This window comes from Juglans microcarpa x Juglans regia, chromosome 8D, assembly GCF_004785595.1.
Source record: "Juglans microcarpa x Juglans regia isolate MS1-56 chromosome 8D, Jm3101_v1.0, whole genome shotgun sequence".
Taxonomy (NCBI): Eukaryota; Viridiplantae; Streptophyta; class Magnoliopsida; order Fagales; family Juglandaceae; genus Juglans; species Juglans microcarpa x Juglans regia.
In genome coordinates, this window is record NC_054608.1 from 8,106,841 (window position 1) to 8,129,784 (window position 22,944).

A 22,944-nucleotide genomic window follows, 5' to 3' on the forward strand; every position below is an offset into this window, starting at 1 on the left:
CCCTAGGATCCACCATTTGTAGGAATATCAAGAAAAATAGAAAAAAAATAACAACACAAGAATTTCGGTAGAAAACTCTCAAAATAGGAGAAAAATCATCAGATCCGGAAAAGAAAATTCACTATGTGAAAAATTGTTACAATCACTCAATTTTTTTCCTCACCCCATGGACACCCACATAGCTTTTCCCACTAACAAAACCTTAACTCTCACCTCTTCCCCTTTCACAAAAAGGACAACGGAGAAATTTTCCTAGAGTCACAAGTTACTAGCTAAACCTATGACTGGAGTGCCTAACCAAGGACGCTAAGCCTCCTTTTATAGGCCTTGGGACTTACCTCTTCCTCATTTCCCACCAATGTGGGACTCCAAAGAGCAATACCCAATAGATTTACATACATTTAGAGCCCCCAGTGATAGTCCGGTGATGATGTACGACGTCAGTGCGTACATCCATGGCAGTGGATGGAAAATAAATAAAGGAAAAATAAAAGAGAGGGAGATACTCTGATTTACGTAGTTCGGTGTAATGCTTACGTCCACGGGGAGTTTGGGGAGGGAAAATCTACTATAATATGCTTGTTTTACAGTCTCATAGTCTCTCGTCATCATTGTATAATGGAGATCAGAGATATTTCTTTTGAAGCCATAACTTGGCCAAAATGTCATTTGGAAGAAGCCCTCGAAAGTCCCCCTCAAATCGTTTCCCCCTTTTATTTTTAGTCTCTCATTCCTTTATGTCACATATCCTTTCCTTTATGTCAATTCTCTCATTTCTCTCCTGACATCTTGTGCTTTCTTAGCCTTTGTTCCCCTCCTTGTCTCTTCTTCCTCTCTCCTTCTATTGTCTTCTAGTGGGAGACCTTCATATTGGGCTGGACGTCATAGAAATCCATTGTGGGCTTGGGATATTTTTTCCCCTCCACTGAGGTCATTGGTTGTACACTCATGAATAGAAATAATAGTCTAAATCAAATTTTGGCTTTAGATGTTATTGTAATAGATATGCCTAAAAATTATTCAATGGAAGAAACATAATAGGAAAGGACATTCATGTAATATGAGAAATTTTTACAGGGTCCAAATTTTGAACAAGAGAATTCTACAAAGAAGGTAACTACAATTATTGGTCAAACAGAGTAACATATGGCTGGATAAAGCATTAGAAAGCATGGCAGGCGAAGCAAGCACTCAAGGAGCCTATCTGCTAGAGAATGATAGAGCCTTATAGGAAGTACTGGTAACTTAATTGGACAAAACAAAGCCCCTCATGCCTTGAGCGCTCTTTAGAGCCCATATTAGCTTGTTCATTACCTTATCCATGGAAAATGATCTTTTCTTTTCCAATTTCATCTTAACCAAATGTCTATGTAAGGGTAACTGAAATAAAACTACCACCATATTTCCTTTGGCACATATACCATACCAAGGATCATGGTCTAAAATAATCTCATCAATAAATACCTTTTTAATATCTACAAAAACAAAATGTAAAAAGAAAATAAATTGCATCTAAATTAGGAGTGAAAACTGAACCGTCTTTTTTTTCTTTTATTTTCCTATTTTTATAAAACCGACCAACTAAGGGGAGAAAACCAGTGGGATCAATTCCGTCCGGTTAGGCAATTTCCAATCAATTTCGAGTGGTGCGATGAGAGTGATGAGAGAACTACAAACAGAATAGACTAAGAGATGAGACAGAGATGGGTTGGCTAGATTGAATGGAGCCAGTTGAGTGAAACCGGCGGCGTGAGAAAGAGAGAGATATGGGCTAGTGGAGAGAGAGTAGCATGAGAGAGGAGAGAGAGATGGCATGACAAAGGAAATGAAAAAGAGGGGAGCGGGCACTCCAATTGGGACATCAGCCTTAACCCAAAACGACGCCTATGACATATAAGCCCGATGAGAATGTCAAGAACTTAAGACTAAATGATAAGGATATGTGGTATATGATTCCACATTACTTGGGAATGAAAAGTGAAGTCGGGACAGGATAAGAATTATTCTGACAGCTAACTAAGTAGGGGAAACTAGAGATTGAGATTGAGAAAAAAAATACAAATAAAGAGAGAAAACTCTAATATTAGGTTTTTTTTTTATAAAAGCAGGATAATACCTCTAAAGCCCACAAGTCAAGCTTAAATAACTCATGAAAAAGATAAAATTATAATTATTGCCTAAAATATAAGATGCGGAATAAAATAAGTATCTTGCCAAAATCTGGTCCAAATGCGGAATAAAATCGTTCCTAAAAATAAACATTAACAAAAACAAATACTTAGGCCCCGTTTGGATCCTCAGCTAAGTTGAAGTGAGTTGAATTCTTTATAAATAATAGTGAGTTGAGATGGTGGAGTGAGTTTTGTGGGGTGGCCCACCTAAAATGAGTTTAGATGTGTTTAGATGTTAAGATGAGTTTAGATGTATTTATGGAAAGTTGAAAAATGTTGTGGGTCCCGCATGTAAAGAGGTGTTGAGTTGAAAAAGGTTGTAGGTCCCACGTGTAAAGAGATTTTGAGTTGAAATGAGTTTAGTGATTTGAGAGTTGGGTGTTTAGATGTTAGACTAATAATGATGAAATTATGTTTTTGACCACTGAAGTTAAAATGTTCTCTGAACGAAAGAAAATATGTGTCTCTGTTTTGCTAAAAATGTTAAGGAATCTGGATGGGAGACACACGTACATTTTTCTGCATTTCATATTTATTATTCTTCATACATAATTTATTTTTGTGCAAGTTGGTCGTTAACTTACTGAGATTTCATGTAAATCTCACCCCTTACAGACCCACTATCATTCCACTTGGAATGATAGAAGTTGTGTCAGGATTCGAGGAGGACAGATTAGATGGAGCACTGGATCTGACTGATTGAGGAGAGCCTAACCTCGAGAGGAAACTGGACTTAATCCTTATGCTTATAGCCATAGTCCTTCATACTCTAGAACGCATGAAGTGGTTGATTTAACTTTGGAGACTGTAATGCTTAGTTGTACTAAGTTTATGCTACGTTTTGACTTTGAACTTATGATGGTCATTAATGCAATGGGATCGTTTTTAGTTATTCTGGCATAAGTTATATTTTTACTCTTATTTCCGCTGTGATTATTACATATTGTCAGTTGCACTTATAGGATGCATTGCATATTAATTGTCATGTATAGGAGTATGTAACCTTATATTACATATCCCAACGCTCTAAGTCTCTGTTCAATCCCAAGGTTGGGGGTGTCACAGCAGAGTACTAAGAAATTCTGGTATGTCAACTTTGAAGCCTAGGTCTTTGTGTCATTCCTCCTCGATGTAACCATCAACGGATTTCATTCCTTGCCTCAACGTGTGAAGTCCTTGAAACAATGTATGAGTATAACCGAATGGCAAAAAGCGGCCCTTCATCTTTTTCTTCAACTTCTCTCAATCGCCAATCTTGGTTTTACCCTCTCGCTTCTGAAACCGCTTCAACTGCTCCACCAAGCAAACACTCGGCCCTTTAGTTTGATGGCAACTAGTTTCACCTTCATACGATCTAGGACATCCTTGTATTCAAAGATACGTTCCACTTCATGCAACCAATTGAGGAAGCCCTCCGCTTTCAGAGTACCAAAAAATTCTGATAGATCCACACCGAAATCGAGGTCCCCATGATGCTCCTCCTGACCAGGGTGCTTCCAAAATAGACCACGGTTGTGATACAGATTTTCAAAATTGGGTTCAAACTCTTGATCATATGTCTGACCCTCGAGGTTTTACGCCTCAAGACTCTAGGATAATTATGCTATTTGCCTCTGCAAATCTGCAATCATCGCGTCCTGTCGTTACAATAATAGGGAGGGACTTCCTCATTCGGAACTTGTCGACATCAACCACAACTTCTACCACCAGCCATGCAAACTGACAATAATTCACCTCAGGAAAATGCTAAAGCTTTGATGCCAACTGACGCCGGAACAGAATAAAAGATTAATTTGACGGGTAGTTAAACAACGGAAGCTAGAGATTGAGAAAACTCACAAATAGGGAGATAAACTCTGAGATTAAGGTTTTAAATAACATAAATTAATCATCATTTATGAAACTCACAAGCCGAGCTTAAATAGCTAACGAAAAATGGCAAAACTGTAAATAAGGCCAAACAATAGAATACAGAGTAAGATAAATAGGACTAAAATCTAGCCTAAGAATCCGGAATAAAATCGTTACTAAATATAAACATTACCATAAAAAAAATAACCAAAAATGAAAGAATTTGCTAAAATTGATGCTTCGAAGGCAAACATGGCTGATTTTGGGGTCGATAAGGGGCCCACTAGGAGGACATGGTGACCACAACGTGTGAAATATTATAGGTATGTTTACTACTATGACTTGGTGCCTAGGGTCCCTTGTAACAATGGAGACTTTCTTTCAACACTTTCAGAAATGCAAATACTATAGTAGCTACTATGAGCTCTCTCTCTCTCTCTCTCTCTCTCTCTCTCTCTCACTCTAAGCAAGTATATAAAAGTACAACTTTAGATGGAAGATAGGAATATACTAAATATACTATAAGTTTTAATATAGAAATCTTGCATGTTTATGTTAACTTCTTATTTGTAACACAAAATTTGTAAATCTTATATTCTGCAATTACTCATTTTAATGCTATGAATCCCATTTGAGTCCAGCACTCATTGGAGAAGGAGTCAAATGAGAACTACTTCTAATTGTTATGGGCCATAATGTAACACTCGGGCATAGCGCCAAACCTTTTTTCTATATATTTTGGGTTTAAGTATGTGAAAAATCTTATGTTCTGCAATTACTCATTTTAATGCTATGAATCCCATTTGAGTCCAACACTCGTTGGAGAAGGACTAGAATGAGAACTACTTCTAATTGTTATGGGCCATAATGTAACACTTGGGCCTAGCGCCAAACCATTTTTTTGGTTTAAGTATGTGAAAAGCCCAATTGAAATTTTTCGAGCACTATTTTATAGGCCCAAATTGTTTTTTTTTTTTTTTTGGACCAAAAAGCTCTAGTCCATGACATTTTCTTTCTAACCCCACCTTTACACGTCTCTTTCCGTTAGTCATAAGCATGCATGTCTCTAATGTATTTTATCCACTCACATTCACATACATGTCTCCCTCATCCCTCTAGGGTTTGTTTTTGTTCTTCATTCGCCTATATATATTATCTTTCGTCCATGAAGAAAACCCAAAAATAGGGTTGTCATCTCTTTCCCCATCTCTCTCGTGCGCTGAAGCCAAGAAACCACAATAGAAAACACTGCAAGTCATGGCAGAACACCCTCACAGCCTCCACTGCCACTACCGCCAACCACTAGCCCACCCCATGCAAATCAAGCACTAGCATCACCAAAGCCCAAAGACCAACTGACAAACCAGCCAACCTCAATTCATATCTACTGCTACACTGCACTCTACCTCACGTCAGAACTGCTCTATTTTAGACACCCGAAATAGAGCCACACTTGCAGCCACCCCAACTCTTTGGTGCCACCAGCCACAGAAATTTTACATAGAAAACCATCGGCGAAAAATTCTATCACCCCCAGTTCGCTGCATGCTGCTTTGTTCCCCACGGTGAGCTACGTCTCCCTACCTCATGCCAAACTCCCTTCCTCCTGCTCATCTCTCTCTCTGCCTCTCTTTCTCTCGCCGCCCAGCGTAGGTAGCCTCGCCGCCGCACCCCCTCCTCTGTGCTCCACCACAGTTCCTCCAGCCCAACCCGTCGTGCCTTGCCCCTCCACTGCATATCTCGATTTTAGTTGTAAGTATAGGCCGCCGCACTTCAATTCATTTGTTTTTCATGTTTGCTGACTTAGAGAGTTATATATATGGGTAATTTTGTAACCTAATAGAATAGAAGTTATTACCGTTATGCCCTTTAATCATGTTTTCAAATGATAAAGTATTACAGAAGCTATTGCATAGTTGGTCTACTAAATAAATAAAATTACATTATTACCTTTGAGTTACAAATTGCATTATTGTGTTTTAAACTTTTAATATGTATTTGTAACTCTAAGTTTTCCATATTTACATAAATTATTTTGGTAAGTTAAATCTATTTTAAGTAAAGTTTTCTGTCAAAAGTAAGTGGTAATGTTGTAATTTTATTATGTTATAGTTTATTAAATAAATTGTTGTATAACTTAAAAATGAATTTTGGTATAATTATGTTATCTAGTATTAAATCTGATAGTTTGGTTTTCAATAGTAAATAAGTTAGAGTTTAATACTTTAGCCAGAGACTTAGTTGGAATAATGGAATTTGGGAAGTGTTAATATTTTAGGATTTCGTGAATTTAGGATTTTGAGGAATTAAAATAAGTTATTTTAGCATCTTAGGCTTAAATATTGAAATACGTGTTCGATTGAAAATTTATGAAAATTACGTGATTATATTATAGGTCATCATTACTATTTGTTCGGCATTTTTGAGGAAATCCCTAAAAAGCTAAGAAGTCCAGGTAAGCGCAGTTCCTATGCTAGATTTTGCATAAAAATAAAATGGACTGTGGTTAATTTTGAAAAATATGCTTGTTTTGTTATTAAAAGAAATTTGGAACAAACTCAGTTATTTGTTCTGCATTATTCATGAAATTCTGTATAAGAATAAAGTATTTTCTGGCATGACTGGTGTAGACATGAGCTATTTTGGCATTTTGTTTCTGAACTGTGCAAACAAGAGTGAATATGAAACTTTATGCATAAATTATGTTTTTGTGATAAGATTATGTTCTATTCTGAAGATATTATGTACTCTGATATGATATGATGTGATTTCTGAAAACCTCTACCATAACATTCTGTTTCTGTTTCTGTTTCTTTTCTGTTCTGTCCTTACCACAGGTGTAAAATTGTGGCCTCTATTCGGGTTGGTACCAACTTTTCTATTTCTGGTGCACCCACTTTGGAAACTAAGTGGTTTTCTGCGTGGTCTTTCTTATGTGCACACTCAGGGCCATGAATGAATAAGGGGAAGATTCACATTATGTTTCTACTCGGTTAACTACTAGGGTTTGCACAACCCTATCACGGGGGTTAAACATGATCTATGTTCTGATATGATAAGATAAGATGTGATGTTTCAATTTATGTTATGCCAAAGGGATTTTGATTATGAATATTTTTTAACTTTCGCTCTGATATTTTTTATAATATTCTGATTCTGCATTCTGAAAGAAAATGTTTTGTTCTGCATTCTGAAAGAAAGTATTTTTTTTTGCATTCTGAACTCTGTAAATGCTTATGTTTACACACTAGTATATGTTCTCTGCTTACTAAATTGTTGATAACTCACCTCTTATCTCAAAATATTTTTCAGATAATTTTGATGGTTCAGCTGGAGAACAAGAGTTAGAAGTTTTAGTAAGGTGTGATGATCGTAGAGGAATAAGTGTTCGAGGGTACAAGTACTTATTCGAGAGTCATAGTTAGTAAATTGATTATTTTTGGTTATTTTGATATGATGAGTTAAGGATATTTTTAAGTCTTTGGGGAGTTGTTAATTTATTTTATTGAGAATTTATTTGTTGTCCCTATGAAAGAACATGAATATTTTATGAAGTTTCTCAATTATCTATAGTTGTGATTTTTGAGTTGACATTGAAAGAACATGGATATTTGTTGTGATATTTGTTGTGATATTTGTGATATTTGGTTCAGCTGGACAACAAATAGTTGTGATATTTGTTGTCCTTATGAAAGAACATGGATATTTTATGAACCTCATATACATAATCTCATGTATATGAGGTTCAGACTACAGTGAAACTTGGTTGATGAGAATGTTTAGGGTGATTTGATTAATAATCTCAGGAGTGCCAACACCTCTTACTCAAGATTATGTTAATGCCACTCATTTGGGTCCTGAACTATAGGGCTCCAACATCCTTTTATTCGTCATATAGATGAGTTCTTCCAGAAGAATAAGTTAAAAGAGTTGAAGACCGATTCATGTTCAACTTCTAATTAGTTCATGGTAGCACTCTTAGAAAATATTAAGTTATTTATTTATGTCTCCAATAATCGAATTAAGTACCATTGTTAAGGCCTTTAATGCAGATTAAGAATATTTACCATCTAATAATAAAGTAAATGTCATTGTAATCAAGAAGTTAATTATTGATATATGGAGGCCTGATTTCCATTGAATTAAGTCATTTGGATGTTTGGTTTCCTCGAATAAAATCAACAATATTTTTGTTTTCATTAGCCTAATAGGCAGGTTTGGGGCCTTAGATGAACACAAAATTCTCATATGATCTCATTTCATCATATCTCATCTTATTTCCAAACATAATTCAAATACAAAATTTTCGAACTAATCATTACAACTTTTTTAAAATTTCAAATAAAAAATAAAAAACAATAATCCAACTTTTCAAATTTTCAAACAAAAATAATATTATAAAACTATATTATTACAATATTTTAACTTTATAATATATTTATTCAACTTTTTCTCTCTCATTTTCTCAAAATCTAAAAAATACTCAACTCAAACTATCTTACTACTATTCACAAACTATCTTACTATTATTCATAAAATTCTCATCTCATCTTCACTTCCCAAACAAACCTTAATGGAGGAAATACAATAGATGTTTCCTACTTTTGAACTTTCAGCCAGATGTTGATAAGAATGTATTTGGAAGCTAAGATTTGAAGCCATAAGTTTCAAGTTTCAGGTTTGAAAATTGGTTACTGTTGATGTCGTGTTTTGCAGCCTGAGCAGTTTCACAAAGCCCAAACTCCACGTCGCCTACAACTAAGAAGAAAGATGGGCTCTGGTGACTTCCAGGGTCACTCTGATGCCTAAGTTAGTGGGTTATTCACTGGAGAGGAAGAGAGAGATACAAAACATGGTAAGATTATTAGACCGATTGAGTCGAGAGACCCCAGTAGAAGGGTTCTCCCTTATTTATACCTGATTCGAGTTTGTTAAGGGAGATCGTGGCGTGTCAGGCGTCAAGCGTCAGGCCTACCACCACTCATTCTCTGTTGCTCTAGTAGGTGTTAGTTTGTGGCCTAACGGGAGATCGTGTCGTGTCAGTCATGCTAGGTATGTCTGATTGCCACTTCCCTGCCATGCCAGCGTGCGTCAGATCGCGGGCGTGCTGTCCTTTGTTTGTGGAATGGGTCGTTGCATGCTGCCACCTCCCTGCCATGTAGGTGTGTGCCAGATCGTGGGCAAGCCGTCTTTTGTACGCGGAACGTGCTGTCACGCACTGAATTCTCTGACATTGGTATGGGTTGCTTCGTGCCTTGGATCTGTGATTCTGGGATCGGGCGCATGCCACTGTCTGTACGTAGGTGTGCGTCTGGCCCAGTGATTGGGTTTGTCAATTCGCTGACCCCCGGGACGTTCCCTCTGATGCTCCCGAGCCCTGTGTTGACAGGCCACCCCGGGTTGGTTTGCACTCGCTTCCCGATCCTCTCGCCCCTGGTTCCCAACTTCCTCCCTTGGGCCAGTAATTCAGTATCTTGGCCCCCTTTGGACTTGGGCCCTTCTGGAATATGTTGCGTGCTCGGTCTTTGATTCTATGGCCCAGGATCTTTAGCTCCCTCCGTGGTTGGGCTTTCCTAGGTTCGGACCCTTCTGGGATGGGCCTTCCCTCACAGTTACTGATAAGATGTTCCCTCTTCAAAAGGGTTTTACTATTCAACCATCTAGTTTTCTTTTAAATGATATTCTATCCTCCAATATTTGGGTCTGATATTTTAGGAATGATGGTTTTTCTTTACAAAATCTGCTTGGGAGGATTTGAGAAATTATTCTCAAAATTTTCCTTACTATAAAGCTATACGAAATCCTACTCTCTCTCTCTCTCTAGATATTCTTGTATTCGTTTTGAAACTATGGTTTAAGAGTAATGCTAAATATAGTTTTAGGGTATACAAATTTTCCGCACTTTCTTTCAAAAATGGTAGAGTCTATCATTAAAAAATTATTTTTTTATAAGAGTCTTGTATTTATCCACTTTTTTTCAAAAATAGTACGCAGAACTTGTACATCCTGATATATAAATATCATTTCTCATGGTTTAAAGGTTTACCACTCAATGAAGCCATAATTCAGAGTGGAATTCCTTTAGTTTCAAGATGTAGCTGCTGCATTACTACCATTAATGTCACTCAAAACTCATCTCAAAATTACTCATAATTTCCTTTCCAAATATCACTCAAACACAAACACATTTTAATTTCAAATCTATAACTTCTTTCATCTAATCATTACAAATTTTTTATACTTGCAAATAGAATACAAAAGAACAATATAAGTTTTTCATATTTCAAAACAAAAATTATATTCTAACAATATTTAACTTTTTAATATTTTTACTCAAATTTTTCTCTCTCACTTTCCAAAACCCCATAAAACATCTTAACTCATATCATTTCACTATTAGTCACATAATTTACAACTCATCTCATTACCCAAACATGCCCTAAATCTAAATTGGTAGCTCTTGTTCTTTCTCTCATATATATTGGGAGAATAAGTAAGGGTGAAAAAAAAAACCAGTGAACCGATAAACCGAATCGGACCGAACTGAACTAGTGGGTTTGGTCTGGTTCTCAGGTTTGGTTCGGTCTTGTTCCGATTTTTCTTTTTCTATAATATAATTATAATATATATTATAATATACTATATTATATATACTATATAATATACCAAAAAAAAGGGATTGAATCGAACCGGAATTGGCAAAATCGAAAGTACCGGTTTAGGGATGTAACCAATGCTGTATCAATTCTTTAAATCTTAAAACCTGTATATACTGGTTTGGTTCTAAAATATGTTCAAAACCAGAACGAATCATACAGGTTACACTCCTAGGAATAAGGCTAGCAAGGAATAAAACTACATTTGATGAAGTTCCTCTGAAATGATCTGAAATTATAAGGATTCTTTTCTAGGTGGTTATTGCTAGGGTTGGGCAAAATTTCCGACCTCTGAACTTCGTCCGAGTTTCGATGAGGCTCTGACTTCAACAGAGTCGAAGTTTGCAGAATTTGGAGTCGAAGTCGAAGTAACTCCAACTCTAGTAGTCGGATTTCGGAGTCGGAGTCGGAGCCCAACTGATCAAAACAAGTCAGAGTCGGAGTTACCTGATCAAAACGATGTTGTTCCACTTCAAGAGGAACGACGTCGTTTTGCAGGCCCTGCTGAAGTTTTGTCTTAATCAGGTAAGTAAACAACGTCGTTCTGCTTCATCTCGTTTCGTGAAGGAAATGGGTCCAAAATGCAGGACTCCCTTCTTCCCCCCCTCACTTTCATACAACAGTCTCTAGTGAGTCACTTTCGCACAACTCAATTGAGCTCCGAACGACGTCTACCGTCACCTAAAGCCTCCGTCTGTGACTCTACCATCACCGGAGTAATTAAGAATGATTTGTAACTTCCTCCTCCAATAGATTTGTTGTTCCTCCGAGTAATTGTAAAATGTTAAATATGATTTGTGAAATGTGATTTGTATCTCCCTTTGTGAAATGTGTATGGTTTGTTGTTTATTTCAACTTCTTTGTTGTTTTCATTTCAATGATTTCAATTTTTAGACTGTTAAATTTAAAAATTGAAACATTTAGGTTTTGTAAAAATCGGATTTTTTTTTCTAGGTGACGTTTGTCACACAGATTGTTCGCTCGAGTGTGGCTCGAGCGACATCACATAGATTGTTCGAACAAGTGTGGCTCAAGCGAACATCACATAGCTGTTTGCTCAAGCCTTCGCTAGAGTGTGGCTCGAGCGAATGTTCCTTTTTTTGTGTTTTATTTATTTTTAAAACCACAAATATGACTAGACACATGTTTTTTTCTTTTCAATATGTTTTCAATTTGTAAATAATTATCATAACATTTAAAATGACGGCTGTTTGTTAATTTTTTTAAATTATTTGCTCAAATTATGGATTCTACACCATCTCATTCTCACTGCAATTCTCCACAAGAAGATGACGCACAGTCGTTGGCGTCACCAACTGGTACTTCAGGCCGTAGATCCCATCTAGAGCAACTACTACCTGTGCAAGTAGTTGAGTCCCAATAGATCTAGAAAACGTTGATATGCTTAATGAGAATGAAGAGTTGATGAATGTTAATACCGATCCACCAGCACAACCTTGTAAAAAAAGGTCGTGGGTATGGAAATATTTCACTAAAGTTTCCGATGATTGTGAGAACCTGCAGGTTCGATGCTACTATTGTGGGCAACTATATCATTCAAAGAAGAAAGCCCGCCAATATTAATAGCACATCTTATGGGCTGCCAGCAATATAAGATACACAAATGGCTAGCAGCAACTGATCAGACAAAGCTGAGTTATGAGACTTCTACGGCCACTAATGGCACGCAGATTAAGAAGCTATCAATCCCTCAATATAGTGAAAAGATGTTGAGGGATGTTCTTACGGAGATGATCATCACTGATGAGATGCCTTTTACCATAGTTGACAAGGCAAGTTTCCGCAAATTTGTGCACACTTTAGAGCCACGATTTCCTATGCCTTCACGGTATACTGTGATGCGCGACTGTTTGAAGAGGAATGCTAAGGAAAAGGCAGGGATGAAGGAAATGTTTGTCGCCACTGGCCAGAGAGTGTCGTTTACGACTGATACATAGAACTCCAAACAAAATGTGGGTTACATGTGTATCACAACCCACTTTGTTGATAGTGAATGGACACTGCAGAAGCGGATTATCAGCTTCAAAGATATTGTTGATCACAAGGGTTCGTCCATTGGGGATGGATGACTTTATAAATGATTGAGGAATCAGAAAAGTACTTTGTATCACGGTTGACAATGCAGTGCAAATGACACTACCATTGATTGGTTTAGATAGAATATGACTGTAACGGAGGATATTATTTGTAAGAATCAATTTATTAATGTTCAATGTTGTGCTCATATCATCAACCTCATAATTTCTGAGAAGTTCAAGGAGGTTGATGAATCCATTATTAAAATTCGGAACCTAGTGAGATATATGAGGGCTTCCCCCCAAGGACTCCACCAGTTTAAGGCAATAGCCGAACAACTTGAGATCCCATCTTTCAGTATGTTGCAACTAGATGTTCCAACTCGATGGAACTCTACATATGTGATGTTGGATGTAGCGCAGAAGTAACGAACAACATTCGAGCAAATGGAGGTCGAGGATGGGGGTATAAGGTATGCTTTGTTGGGGTCAGTTTAAGGGAGAAGGGGGCTCGGTGTGCCAGATACAGTTGATTGGGCCAATGTCAGGTATTTTGTTCAATTTTTTAAGTTATTTTATGACATAACTATGCGAATATCTAGGACAAAATATTCTACTACGACATGTACTTCGAGGAGCTCTCGGGGCTTTATGACCACTTGCAAGAGAGTTGTGCTGACAGTGTGAGTTTATTGAATGTAATGGTTATGAGGATAAAATACAAATATAATAAATATTGGGGTATGTGGAGAAGATAAATAGATTATTATTTGTAACTGCGATCATTGATCCCCGATATAAGTTGGCGATTGTAGAGGATTGGATTAGGGATGTCCTTGGTGATGAGGACGCTGAAAAGTTTATTAGATTGCTTAAATATGATTTGATGATTTATATAATCAATACAACAGCAGTGGTTAGTCTTCAATTGAAGGTGGTAGCTCCTCTCGCCCGACCAACTTGACATCTTCCTGGAATGACACACATGCACAAAGTTCAAATTATTACAGTTTCGACAGTATCATCAAAATCATGCATCGATGAATATTATGCACTGTAAGTCTGAGGTTGAGCGTTACTTTTTGGAAGATGTTGAGGTACCTAGTGATACATTCTAGATATTAACTTTGTGGAATGTGAATTCTGGCAAGTTTCCAATCATTTCTTTAATAGCCAGGGATGTACTAGTCATTCATATCACTACGGTTGCCTCTAAGTTGGCGTTTAGCACCGCAGGTCATGTCTTGGATGCTTATAGGAGTTCATCGTCTCCGACCACCGTCGAGACCCTCGTTTGCACACAGAACTAGTTAAGTTCAACGCCTATTGGAGTAGATATTGTTGATGCCGAGAGCTATAGACTTGAATCGTGTAATTTTATGATTTTAAATAATTATTTACATAATTTTAATATTTTCATTATTTAATTTATAATTTATATGATTTTGTAGACCGACGCACCATGGGATGATTACCATCATGCAAAACTCATTAGAATTAGAGGTGGAGGTGAGTTCATAATATCACTTGGTTGATGGTTTAGAAGTCTATAGTTAAATGACTAAAACAAAGATAGTTCATATAATCAATAAAAGTTAAAACTTCATGCAGGAAAATTAGAAATCACTATCGAGTCATCGACTCAAATGCAAGGACTGTCAAGACTAATGCGGGGCATTGTGGCTATTTTATATTTGAATGAAATCTATGATATTATTGTGGCGCCCCCAATCCCCCTTATATAAATACACAGGGATCGAGACGCCAGGATGGTGACAACACGGTCACACATCCCAACGAAGTGCCAGTGTGTGTACATGCAACAGTGTACAAATAAAATAACGCAGCGGATAGTCAACTAAGTACCAGAATTTATTTACAATCAAACATCAGTAAAAATTTAAATAGCAGTTATACAGTCATCCATAAAAATATAATACAATAGTTTCAGATAAACAAACGAGTGATCCCAGATCACTCCTCAGGCAGAGCCGTCTCCTCAGGCTCGCCCTCCTCCTCCTTATCTGTATCAAAATCTGCGTTACCATAAAATGGTATCGCAGGTAAGTATGACCCCAAATAACAACGTAATATAAAATGCATTAAATACAACTAACATGCATGCACATGATGAAATATGCATTTTTCCACAAAATATCATTTTCTCCGAAAATGATAATTTTCCAACACACGCCAAAATCTCATTTTGGCCCAAAATATCCGTAAAACATTTTACCAGAAAATGATTTACCCAAAATCCAACTCTCACTATTTTCCCAGAAAATAGTGCATTAATTCCAAATGCACCATGCATTATTTCCATATGCACCATGGCCTCCCCTATGGACCATCCGCACGTCCTGGCTTCGTAGCGGTGCTCAGTTCCGCGCCCAGCGCGTATATGGCCAAGCACCCACACTACGCAACGAGCGATGCCCAGTTCCGCGCCCAACGCGTACGTGGCCAGACATCCTCTAGTCCCCGCCAGCAGAAGGACCACGGAGTCGGCACGAGACCATCTCGTCCGATCCCATTGTCGCCCGGCGACAATCCAGGGGACGTTACTCAGTATATTCCGCTCCCGAGTAACCAGAGGAGCTCCACCGAGTTAATGCCCCATCTCGGCTTGGGGTCGTGATACACACGCACCAAAAATCCATTCTCACATGAAAACCCAGTTTTCATAAACACATGAACATGAATGCAATACACGAAAACCCAGTTTTCTTTTACAAACATGATCATGCATGAAATAATGAAATGCACATGTACCAATACAATATCCAAACCAACAATTACCAATCCAATCAAATCCAACCAAACAACTCCAATCACAAATCCATCCGACCCCCGAACTCCTCGGACTCAGTCCGGCATGCCAAAAATACAGTGAAATGGGTTAGTGCAAAAATACATTTAAATTACGAAAGTTCTTTGGAGAAATACTTACAGTGCAATATAACAATTTCCGAAGGATCACGAAGTTGAAAAAGGCGACGTTTGAGCAACACCACAGTGTAAAATACACTGTGGCCGTGGGTCACAATACCAACTTTCAAACGGAGGCAAATGAAGACCCAAGATTGATAGGGTAGGGCCTAGGGAGGTCGGTGAAGCTAGTGGTGGTGAAGGTTGGCCGTGAGTGGCAGCATGGGTGGCGGTAGAAGACCAAAAAGCCCAAAACGGAAATAGAGTTGGATGTGCTTCACCGGTGACAGATCGGAGGTGGGGTTGGGTCCAATGGGTTGCCAATAGGTCGAGGATGATGTCGTAAGAAGATGGTGGCCAATGGTGGTGCGACAGCGGCGCAGCGGCGGAAAGAGTGCCGCGGCTTCAATGGGCTCGTGGTGGCTAACGGCGGCGCGAATGGAGCTGGAAACGAAGGTATGGCGTCGCCGGTGGCTGGGGGAGCTGGGGAGCCGGGCGGCGTCGACCACCGTCGGCGCACGGCGGCGGGCTGGGGGAGAGGAAGAACGGATGGAGAGAGAGAGGGAGGGAGAGGGAGTTGCGCGCGGGGAGGGGAAATAAGGAGGAAAGAAAAGAAAAAAAGAAAAAAAGAAAAGAAAGAAAAGAAAAGGAGAGGAAAGAAAAATAGAGGGAAAAGAAATGAGGTCCAATCTTCATAACTTGGGTCACAAAAATGATCCAACGGAGATGATTTTAAAACCACAAGTTAAATAAAATAATTTAAACGTAATGGTAAATTCAAATTGAAATAATTAAATCCCACAGTAATTAATTAAATATGAAAAACAATTTAAATGCACAACAATAAATAAATATTAAGAAAGCACATAAAAATTAATTTTCACCAATTAAAATCATAGAAATAAACTCATTAAAAATCCAACCAATTTTAAAATACGAGAATAAAATTTAAATAAATAAAAATAATCTTTTAGTAAAAATACACTAAAATGCAGGGTGTTACAATTATTCAATATTTTGGTGCTGTAAATTTAAGTTTAAATCACAATAAATTTAAATTTATGGTGTGCGATTTGTAATTTGATTTAGTTATTGTATTTAAATTTTAACTTTTTAACTTATTTTTTACAGTATTTTAGATTTTTTAATTATTTTTTTACATTATTAGACCGGAGTTGACATTGGGCCAATCAGAACCCATTTTCTCTGTAGGGCAACTGGGCCTGAACAAGTCCATTTTCAACTCCAATCAGAGTCGGAGTCAAAGGGGGTTTTGACGTCGGAGGTAGGCATTCCGACTCAGTCGAAGTCGAAGCCCACTCCTAGTTGTTGCAATTAAATTCTATGATTAAGCCCAAAGCAACCCTCACTTTTAAAATCAGAAAGACTCTTGAATTACCCATATCAAAACTACAAAGAATAAAGGTTGGGAAATCTCTCCTTATTAAATGGCAGCATCCTAGTAAATTGGTGAAAAAAAAATGAAGTCTTTGGTGTAGAATTTATCAACCAGAAAACTAGGCTAATGATTTTAGGACTGGTACGAAAGATCACATGTCACTAATTCTGGAACTCAAGAAAATAACTACTGAACGGGCCATGAAATTGAAGCAACTTCTTCCCCTATCAGAGAACACTAACTCCAGAAAATAGGCACATGTCTCATGTCTGCTGTTTTGCAAATGCTGGAAAACCTAGAATACAACAAGAAGCAAGTTTGGAACCAAACTCCATAGAATCAAGACCTCATACTGAATCTTACATCGAAGACAAAGCGGTAAGGAAGTACATTATATTATGTCAGAATTACATAAATTACTATATGTAAATCATAATAATGTAATGCGTGAACATATTCAGTTCCAAGTTTTGATGAAAATTATAGGTCAACCAGATGAACTGCATCTCTATTTATCCAACAAGCTCTCAATGTGAAAAGGAAACTCCCAAAAGGAAAACACTAGGTTGATTTACATACATACATGTCTTACTATCCATTAAATCCCCAAAGGATGTTGTGATTCGAATCTCGCATCTTATCAGGAACTTGATGGAGGTATTGGTGCTTTAGTCCACCACAAACACAAGTTGACACCAAATTAGTGTCATAATAATATGTGTCCCCTGCTGTACACCATTCAATTATGTTCTTGCACTCCATTTTCCGTATGACTTTAACCTGATCAGAAACAGCATACCATGAGTAATCTTGGGAGCACAGGACAATGTACAGAGAGACAGTTTTACCTTCACATGTAATAGTGTTAACATATAATAGCAGTCTTTTCAGAAAGATCATTCCAAGAAATTATGAAAATGCCCATTGCAGGATGTTAAAACATTTTGGGCTATTTCGTAGGATGGGATTGTGTCTTCAAATGCTCCCATCTTCAATGGCAATGTTCAGATGCCTTTCAGCTATCAAGACTACAAAGAAGTGATATGGGGTGGGTGTAACAAGAACTCTCCAGTAACTAGTAAATCTGTGGTCATTGGTTGTACACTCGTGAATAGAAATAATCATCTAGCTCAAATTTCAGCTTTAGATGGTACTGCAATAAATGTCTAAAAATTATTCAGTGGAAGAAACTCAATAGGAAAGGACATGCATGTAATATGAGAAATGTGTACACAGATCAAATTTTGAGCAAGAGATTCTACAGAGAAGGTACCCACGATTATTGGCCAAACAGAGTAACAGATGGCTGGATGAGGCATTAGAAAGCATGGCAGGTAAAACAACCACTCAAGGTGCCCATCTGGCGGGTTCTGCGGAATGATGGAGCCTTATGGGAAGTACTGGTAACTTGATGGGCCTGATTGGACAAAACCGAGCTCCTCATGTCTTGGGCTCTCTTTTGAGCCGATCTTAGCTTGTTCATTATCTTATCCATGGATGATGATCTCTTCTTTTCCAGCTTCATCTGAAAAAAAAAAATGTTTAAAGGGTAATAGAACCAAATGCTCATGCCCCCTTTTGCATGAAAAAAAAAAATGTTTAAAGGGTAATAGAACCAAATGCTCATGCCCCCTTTTGCAGAATGAGAACACATAAAGCATGTTTGACAAGATTTCTAAAAAGCATATTACCACCACCACGTTTCCTTTGGCGCATATACCCCAACAAGGATCATGGTCTAAAATAATCTCATGAATAGATACCTTTTTCATCTTTACAATAACAGAAAGAAAAAAGAAAAAAAAAATTTTGTGCCTATACTCTATAAACCTATTTCCTTCAATTTTCAGTCCAAAGGCACAGCTGAATACTTCCTGTAATCACCCAACTCTTGATGCTCACTTGAAGGAAAAGTCACTAGCAACAATTTCACAATTCAACAAATTTATTAAAAAAAAAAAAAAGTAGGTTCAGCATATTTAGGTGTGAGAAATGCTATTCCCCCATCAAAAGGAAAGACAATTTGGCTAACCTAAAGTTCAAACTTTCCTATATATTGAAACACACTCTAAAATTTTGATAATTGACACTGACACTAAAATAATGCTAGAGTAGACCAAAGTAACAAATATATGGAATTCAAATCACATAGGGAGAAAATAAAAAAGCAAACATCTCTCACAACCAAGGGTTGATTATTGGGTAAATGTTTTCATATTTTCAAGTTTATTTTGGGTAACTGGGAGGCCACACAAGTGAGTTCTGCAAATCAAGAGTTGTCAATGCTGACCAGCCTATTACCCCTCCAGAAATAATTGCCACATTATAGTGTCAGCATAGTGAGCAGCTCCCACTGCTCACCTTGTTTTCATAGAATGACATATTAAGAAACATATCATTAGGAAATAACCTCCAGTTTTCGGATTGCTGCCTCAGCTTTTGCCTTCTGCAGGTTCTCCCAGGCAGTGATTTTGGCTTCCTCTCTTTTCAACCTGGAAAAACTTACGGGCATTGACATGTTAATATAGAGTAGATAAGCATCTGCATACATTTCATGGCTGGCATTTGGCGAGATTTATCTTCTGGTCTGAAACCATGGTCAAACACTAATGATTAAGGCTTATAAATGATGGATGGACTAAATATCTTAGGACAGGAAATTGCATGCTCTTAACCAGACAATTTGGACACTTAACCAGCTGAAACTCGGGATTTTAAACAACCATTGTCTTCAACTGTTTCATAGTAAGATATATCCAAAACTTCACAGTACGACAGAGTTGCAAAATTAAAAACTCACCTTTTTATTTCACCGCACATGGATAAACTATTTACAACGGGGCAACATTAACAAGAAGGGTAACTTAAGGATTTCTTGTTTGAGGATCTCGCAATGTTTGAGAAAGATAGCCTTGCACCATTTGATATCTCCAGGAAATTTTTTTCTTAACAAAATTTCCAATTCATATTATCATTAAATGTCCTGGCATAATGAAGGAAATTCAAGTAATAAAGTGTTCAAAGATCCATACTTGGAAATACTCCTTATATCCAAATTTGAAGATTGAGCATCCACGCCTTTCTTTTTCCAGTCATCAACTTTCTCTGAGCTCTTCCCAGGAAATCGAGCTCTATGTTTCTTGGACCACCTAGTCACGGTGACATGTTCATCTACCTGGACGTCTCTAACTTCCATTTTAGAGGATGGGACACTCTGCAACTCCAAAATAGGAAGGGCACATGGAGTAGAGGCAGAGAAAGAAATCCTTCTTTGAGGAGATGAGTGACTGCTACCCTCTGGGCTCATTTGGGTCGCCATGTCCCTTCTTGAAACACCACGAGATATATCAGTGCCTGCATCCTTGAGCCCATCAAGCTTTTCATCTGTGTTTGAACCAAGGAAAATAGTTCAAGATCAGAAAGATGGATCTTACGAGATAATGATAGAATTAGGCTTAACACATTTAAAGCAAGTATTATTACCCAAAATTGAGATTCTTCTACCCTTCAGATGTCATGAGAATTCTAATTAACTTTCTACAACCAGCATCAAGTACAAAGCCACAGAAGGAATGCGGAAATTGTGCAGATTGCAAAAAGCCTAACTAAAAGGAATTGATATCCTTCACGCTGACAGTGACATCCATGAACGATATTAAACTAAGTCTGAATACAGATGCAAATTCTATTTCTAATACATACTAATTAAAGGAAGTGAGGCTTAAAGGAGCTAATTTAGAAGTACCTTGTAATCCAGGCAACGATAATTGACTCAGCATCTCAGAGTACCCATGCACACTAACTGAACGGGCCATGCAAGGCTCTGTCCGCACAGGAAAGACCCCAACATTGCCACTAGAATGCATGACCAATCCGTCTGCTGCTATCACACCAAACGGAGAAGCCGCAACACCATCCCCATCAAACATCGGCATAGCCGGCGAATACATAGAGTAATATGCAATCCCAGGAGGACCGAGAGGACCACTCTTAGACTTTGGCCGCCTCTGCTGTGGCTGGATCGAAGGCCGCTCAACACCATCTACGGAAACCGGACTGAAAATCCACCTCTCTGCATCTTCCCATTTCGATGGCAACGTCGACCTTCCGTTATTGAAAGGTTGCAACGCGGCGTTCGCTGGCTGCCTCCGATTAGTACTGGTTTGCATTGGTACACGCTCCGAGCTCCAACCCTTTTGCATTCCGATGCCCGCCTGACGATAACTCGGTGTCCCGGGACTCGGAAACGAACCGGACTTGCGAGACGACACAGCCGAGCTTTTCTTCATGGTTGCCAGCCGCGGCGAAGAGGAGGCGACGGTAACATTGTTGAGATCCAATGAAGCGGGTCTTCGTCTATCTGGCTTCTTGGATAGAACTTCAGATCTGGATCTCCGATCCTGACATTCTGCGTAGAGAAAGGGAAAAGGTTGTACAAATCAAATGCTTAACATAAACAAAGCAAAAGCAAAATCTTTCAGTTCGTCTTGTGAAGGAAGCGTGCCTTTGAGAGCTAGAGAGAAGGAGCTCCTTGCAGAATCTAGAGGCTGATTTTTGTCTTCAAAATCTGCGTCACTGTCGTCCTTTAGAACTGCGTATGATACAAGGAAACAGTGAAGAGTGCGTGTCTACTGAAATTTTGAAAACTTTTTTTTTTTTTTTTTTTTGTCAGTACTGAAGTTTTGAAACTTTCCTGTGCTTTTATGGCGGCATGGAAAAAAATAGCCTTTTCTTCTCTCTTTTTAAAGGGCAAAAATATGGAGTAAACACTACCTTTGGCATTTTCTCCTTTACTGAAGAAACGACTGTGCTTGTTGTAGTTGTTGTGCCCTGTGCGTTTGTTCGGACCCGGATCTAGATCTGGACCACTCGAGCTCTCGTGGTGATCGCCATGGTCAGTTCCTGCCAAATGCTGCATCAATGAAATCACAGAATTTTAAACTCTACGAAACAGAGTTTGTCAACTTGGAATCGGGGAGTTCATGCAAAGGAGAAGCGGAAAAGGAGAGCCTGGGCTCAAATGCGCAATGCAATCAGCAAAGCAAGCATGCAAGTTGATCGCATGAATCCCATAATTATGAAGCTGAAACACATATAGTTGGGCGGGGGATTGGAATTACGAGGGAGATTTCAGAAGCGAGGGAATCGCGGTCGTGGGCATCTGAAGCAAAAGAACAGCGCTCGACGCTGGCGGAAGCAGAGGAGAAGAGGCTGCAGAAGTTGGATTCGAGAGTGAGGATGACGGAGTCAGGGCTACTAGCATTGCGAGCTCTCGAGCCGGCACCTGTCGAGGAAGTCTGCCCCTGAAATCCCATCCCTGGCATCGTGATCAATTTGTTCTTCGCATCACGTTCATACTGATCACTGATAAACGACTGAGAGAGAGAGAGTGATGAGATTCGCTTTTCAGCTTAGAATCTTTATAAGAATAAGATGGAATTTAACAGAATTGTCGCGTGTCATAGTCCATTAACGATTTCTTTTTATTTATTAAGGATTTTTCTTTTCTAACAAAGAAATGATATACTCACGAAGACAGTCTACCGATTTTCCTTAACAAATGTGTGTTTTTTTTTTTTTTAACAAAAATTCTATTGATCACCTTTACGTATCATATATTACAGTTATTTTTATTTATTTTTTATTTTTTTCTTTTATCAAATATATGTTGTATAAATAATGAGTAGAAGAATTTAATTAATTTTAAAAAAATTAAAAAAAAATAATACGTAGTATGTGATGTGTAGATATGATGAATAGAAAAAAATTTTCTTATAATATTGGTATTTGTTTATTTTTTTAGAATTGTGTTTTTTATTTTTTTATTTTTTTTATTTTAAGAAAAAACACAAAAATACTGTCGATACAAAAGTTCGATAACCTTTGTATGTGAACGTATCAGC

General features: G+C 38.0%; 1 protein-coding gene and 1 long non-coding RNA gene across 3 annotated transcripts; both read right to left on the reverse strand.

Moving 5' to 3' along the window:
- Positions 1-158: 158 nt before the first annotated feature.
- On the reverse strand, positions 159-4,370 carry LOC121241828. The gene is made up of 3 exons (XR_005935805.1): positions 4,359-4,370; positions 3,195-3,197; positions 159-272 (listed from the first exon to the last, which is right to left on the reverse strand). It is a non-coding gene; the product is annotated as an uncharacterized LOC121241828 (long non-coding RNA).
- Positions 4,371-17,407: 13,037 nt separating this feature from the next.
- Positions 17,408-22,496, reverse strand: LOC121241829. 2 transcript variants are annotated; one of them, XM_041139677.1, is made up of 8 exons: positions 22,162-22,496; positions 21,815-21,953; positions 21,546-21,632; positions 20,787-21,449; positions 20,074-20,425; positions 19,452-19,533; positions 18,319-18,566; positions 17,408-17,821 (listed from the first exon to the last, which is right to left on the reverse strand). In XM_041139677.1, exons 1-7 carry the CDS (start codon positions 22,363-22,365, stop codon positions 18,360-18,362), a joined length of 1,734 nt encoding a protein of 577 aa, XP_040995611.1. In that variant the 5' UTR covers positions 22,366-22,496; the 3' UTR covers positions 17,408-17,821; positions 18,319-18,359. The 2 variants fall into 2 exon arrangements, with proteins under 2 accessions (XP_040995611.1, XP_040995612.1); XM_041139678.1 differs by having other exon boundaries at positions 18,315-18,566.
- Positions 22,497-22,944: the final 448 nt, after the last annotated feature.